Below are 4,691 nucleotides of genomic sequence, written 5' to 3'. Positions count from 1 at the left end.
TCCAAACGTCTACCGTGCGGTCGTGTCTTGTACACAACCCTTCTGATTTTTTATAGAAGTTTCACAGAGTCCACTGTCAAACCACACCACATCCCAGGCAAGCCCCACAACTCTCAGTGGCCGTCGTCAAGTTCTTGGACATAGTCGCTGCTGTCAGCATTTATATATGCTGTCAATAATAGCCGGACATGGATGTGATATTGTTCAACGATGAATGCAATAAATTTAAAATATGATTTTCTATTTCTTCCAGTGATAATCAAAATAATTCACCAAAGTAAAAAAAACGAAAAAGTTTCTTCTGTTTACTGGAATGATCTGCTAGTACTGCTACCAAAGGCTTTATGTGCGATTGCTAGGATGGAAATAAAGCAGCATTTACCTATTCAGCAACGTTGACGGTAATGGTCTTGCCCTTCGGATCGTCGAAGCGATCCATCGTGCGGATATCCATCATCCAGGTAATGCCATAGGCACCAATGAAGATGAAAATAAAGACCAGGAACAGTCCGGTCAAAATTCCGGGGCTGGTAAAGCCAATACAGTCCCAGGAATCGCCGAAGCGGTTGAACTCGGTGTACTCCTCCGATGGCCAGAAAGGCTGAATCTGCACTTCTTCGAACACGATCTCTTTCTTCATGTCGATAGTGTAGTACTTCAAGCTGTAGCACCGGTAGGAGAAGTGCTGATTCAGGTGCACTCGGTGGCGCAAGTAGTACTGAACATTGTCGTATGTTACACCCGTTATTTCCCAAGACCCGGAAGTCAACTCGAAGTTGATGGACAGCTGAGCAGAGGTTCCCGTGATGTCAACTTGAAGAGTTGAATCTGTGCTGTTTTCATTGTTCTTGGTTGCGGTATTGAGTATCACGGGTTCCAGCTCATCGACAGGTCCTGCCAGGAAATTCTCGTACGCAATCAGGAAGGTATTGGTGATATTCAAGACGTGGACGGTAGCCGCTACCTCTTCTTCGTCCTGTTTAACCTGGCGCTTATGGCGGACAAGCGACGAGTAGCGGAATGATGGAGTCTTGGCAGTATAGACGACTAGGATGTTCGGGAACTCGGCTCGAAGGCGATCAAGTACGCTATCGATGAGCGCATCATGTGCCGCAAAATCATCACCGCTGAGATTAATGATAGCAACAGCGCCACCCTTCGGCACAACTCGCTCGCTGAGGGTGCCATCGGCTGAAAGCTGTACGCTCTGAATGTCTGCCGAATCACGCTCAAATGCCGCCAGTGGATCCTCCACGTTAGGAAGGTAGGATTTGCGATCCACTTTGGCCAGATTGCGGAAGCAGGTCTGGGTCTTCAGCTTACATTGGTTGAGATCTTCGGTGGAAAGCTGAGAAATAAATGAAAATAGATAAATATCGAAGAATAAATAGGCTATTGGAAAAATACATAACATATGATAAAAATTGAAAAAAAAGAATTGAAAATTTTCAGTAATTGAAAGCTCTTCTATGTCTGACATTGCATAAATAAAATGTGTGCCTTGTGTGGCAAGCACAATGGAATGAATACGCTATGCCCACATTTCCGGATTGCCAATCGTACACCAATCCTCACAAGGCTAGGGATAGGGAACTAGGTATCATGAAAACGCGAATATTTTCAAGTACACAAACACAAATATCAAACTTTTAAAAAATGTTATGATCTAAATCGTAAAACTATTAAAAATATTATGGATATCTTCATAAAGTTAGTTTTGAAAGTACTCCGAAAAAAAGTTGAGATCATCATGTGATCAAAATAGATTTGAATGTCACGAGGGATACTTAATAGCTGAATAAAATGTAATTAATATGGTACTGCGTTGGAAACCATCGTAAATTATAAAGTTATAATGTAATTGAAATTTATTACACGGGCTTCCAATTTAATCATAGAACAATTAGAAAACACTGTACAAAGTGTGCAAAAATATTATGACACTGTTCTACTTACACGTTCTTCCGCAAACACCAATGTGAAGGTTTTCTCGTCAGATTGTGATTCGACCAGAGCACTGAATTCAGAGGAAGAATACTTGGACAGAGCTGGTACATACGTAACACTGGATGCAAAATTGAAAAGATTAGTCTCGAGTCACATGATAATTCGCTACTCATAAAATAATATAAAACCGCACTTAATTGGAACTTTCCGCCCCCACGAATAATAATTTTCGAGATACTTACGATGGCTTGCCCCACACGAACACGGGCACATCCGATGCCTGGATGCTACAAACCAGCAGAGCCAGTCCCAGCAGAAGCAGCGCTGACTTCATGATTGTGTTTCCCTGCTGACCACTTGTTGCGTTGATTATTTAATGGCTGTTAATGTTTAGGGATTCGGATGGCTCTGCTCCGTACGTAATTCAACTTCTTCAGGTGGTGCTCTGATGTGACTACGAAGATAGATGTTTTCTGGTCCCGTGACTTGCCTGGCTTCTATCTCAAGGGTGACACATCTATCAAATAGAGTTGGGTAATGGCGGCAACAATATCGAATAGCATTGGGCTCTTGTGAATATGTCGATTCAACTGTTATCGAAACACTCGGCTAGCGCACCCTCTGCGTGAGTTTTGTAAACTTTGAAAAACGGCTGTTCACAAATTACGTACTTATCACTAAAAATTATCATTTGTGCCTTCCACCTAAAAAATCACCAGACATCAAGAAAATGAATTAGAACTATCCCGCACGATTGAAACAAAATATTTTCATGAAACACAGAGGACATACTGACCAGTACAAAGTTTGATCACGTTTTATCCAACGATAAAACTAGCTTAAACTTAGGTAAACTTTTGTTTTATGTGATAAATATGCACACACTAAGTGCAGAGATAATATATGGTCATCATATGTACTTGATTCCTCCCACTACATATGTTTCCCATTCAAATATAACAGCCTAACTCATTTGTCTAATTTAAACTTAACATAACGCATTGATTAGGTGAATGAAACTTGATTCCAGATTATGACACACCTCTTGAATAAACTCTAACTATACCGATATTTGAAAAATATTGGTTAATTTTGTCTCATATAAGGAGAGAAGGATGGACTCGTGATGCGTGACGGTTCATACAAAACTTTCAGATGTTTCATACAATACGTTTAGCTTAGGGGAGAGAGCTGAGCATGGTCAATTTCCGCATGACGTAATTATTGGATCCTTCCTTAGAGAACACTCGATTTTGCTATTGTTTCACTATTGTTCCATTGTGCTTTGGGCTTTACGTACGAATATTTTTTCTATTGATGTTACTAGTGCCATGTACTGATCGCACAGCTGTCTCGTACAAAACGTTATTGTGAATAATTAGAATTCTGTGATAAAATCAAAAATGCCTCCAAAAATTACAAAGAAATCAAAAAGCAAAAAGCCAAAGTCTCACATACCCGTCCCTTCCGATGAGTTTGAGTTCATGCTCGGAGCAGAAATATCTCCGTCGACCAGCCCACCTGCATCAACGGCTATAAATTATTCATTCCTCCCTGCATCGCCACGTGATGTGCTACGGCTAAAAAATAGCATAACTAGGGATATTCCAACATCCGTCGATAGAAGTGATCAATCAACAGATAACAACGATGCCAAGGTAGCCCCGGAGGTATCTGAATCTGAAGGACAAGATTCTGTAGCAGTATCAGATCAACAACGGGAATCGAATGCTGAATATTCGGTTGATACACCATCAACGCTGCCTCAGAAGTCCATTTCTGGCCGACGCAAAAGCTCACCAACGAAGAAGACACCCGGGCGCGACGGTCAGATGAGAAGAACCATCGGCAACGACAGAGATATCAAAGTATTGCGAGATATTACACGTCTTCAAAACAGCACCGCTGCGCTGATCCCGAAGCTTCCGTTCGCACGACTAATTAGAGAAACTATGGAATCATACTGCGGGAGAAAACTCTACATAACACCAGAATGTTTGATGTGTCTGCAGGAAGCGGCCGAAATCTACGCCGTACAGGTCATGGAAGATGCGTACCGATGCACGCTGCACCGTGGCAGAATAACGCTCACAGCCAAGGATATGAAGCTAGCTCTGCTACTGCGAAGCGATAGTGTGATGACTAACATGTAGAGATTGAAAGTAAGTGTTATGATTGTTTGTGATCGCTAGACGAATTTTAAAAAGTTTCAATGAAGATTGTTTAATATAAGATACATTAGCATAAAGAAATAATTTGTTATTCTGTTATTATCAACGTATCCCCGGGCCTCGGCCAATCCGCGATTTGTCTTCTGTGGTACTGGTAAACCCGTAGTAACTGCCTGAACCATCTTAGACTGGTTTAGTAGTAGTGACGTAGTTGCATTGGAGCAATTGGATAATTTCCTAACGCCGCCTAATATAAGAAATATGAAAAAAATACTGCACATGTTAGTAAACGTTTTTTTTTACTTATTTATGTGTATTTCAGATTCATTTCATTTTTATAATATTTTTTTAATATCAAGTCTTGTTGGACTATAGTTTTACAGTGTGCGGGGTTATTTAGAAAGAAAAAGCTAAATATAATAGCAGTAAAATTAAGGAGTGCTCTTCTTGCCCCGGGTGGCGATCTTACCCCGTCCTCCCCTACTTCGAGTGAAGACACAAACACGTTGAGTAACAAACGAACTTATGGGTATTGTATTGAAAACGTGTTAACAGGTTGGGATCGTGTAACGG

General features: G+C 41.0%; 2 protein-coding genes across 2 annotated transcripts; one reads left to right on the top strand and one right to left on the bottom strand.

Moving 5' to 3' along the window:
* Positions 1–224: 224 nt before the first annotated feature.
* LOC134219822 (V-type proton ATPase subunit S1) lies at positions 225–2,478 on the bottom strand. Its single transcript, XM_062698695.1, has 3 exons — positions 2,190–2,478; positions 1,957–2,065; positions 225–1,348 (listed from the first exon to the last, which is right to left on the bottom strand). Exons 1-3 carry the CDS (start codon positions 2,279–2,281, stop codon positions 383–385), a joined length of 1,167 nt encoding a protein of 388 aa, XP_062554679.1. The 5' UTR covers positions 2,282–2,478; the 3' UTR covers positions 225–382.
* Positions 2,479–3,201: 723 nt separating this feature from the next.
* On the top strand, positions 3,202–4,202 carry LOC134227891 (histone H3-like centromeric protein A). The gene has a single exon (XM_062709589.1). It carries the CDS (start codon positions 3,351–3,353, stop codon positions 4,098–4,100), a length of 750 nt encoding a protein of 249 aa, XP_062565573.1. The 5' UTR covers positions 3,202–3,350; the 3' UTR covers positions 4,101–4,202.
* The last annotated feature ends 489 nt before the right edge of the window (positions 4,203–4,691 follow it).

This window comes from Armigeres subalbatus, chromosome 3 (assembly GCF_024139115.2).
Source record: "Armigeres subalbatus isolate Guangzhou_Male chromosome 3, GZ_Asu_2, whole genome shotgun sequence".
In the NCBI taxonomy this organism is placed as follows: Eukaryota; Metazoa; Arthropoda; class Insecta; order Diptera; family Culicidae; genus Armigeres; species Armigeres subalbatus.
This window is presented reverse-complemented; position numbering and strand designations above follow the sequence as displayed.

Excerpts from the sequence above, each read along its gene's own strand:
- LOC134219822 (XM_062698695.1), bottom strand. The coding sequence starts at position 2,281 with ATGAAGTCAGCGCTGCTTCTGCTGGGACTGGCTCTGCTGGTTTGTAGC. Across the intron at positions 2,066-2,189 it reads TTCGTGTGGGGCAAGCCATC|TGTTACGTATGTACCAGCTC; the intron begins GTAAGTATCTCG and ends TTTTGCATCCAG. Across the intron at positions 1,349-1,956 it reads TGGTGTTTGCGGAAGAACGT|CTTTCCACCGAAGATCTCAA; the intron begins GTAAGTAGAACA and ends TTTATTTCTCAG.
- LOC134227891 (XM_062709589.1), top strand. The coding sequence starts at position 3,351 with ATGCCTCCAAAAATTACAAAGAAATCAAAAAGCAAAAAGCCAAAGTCT.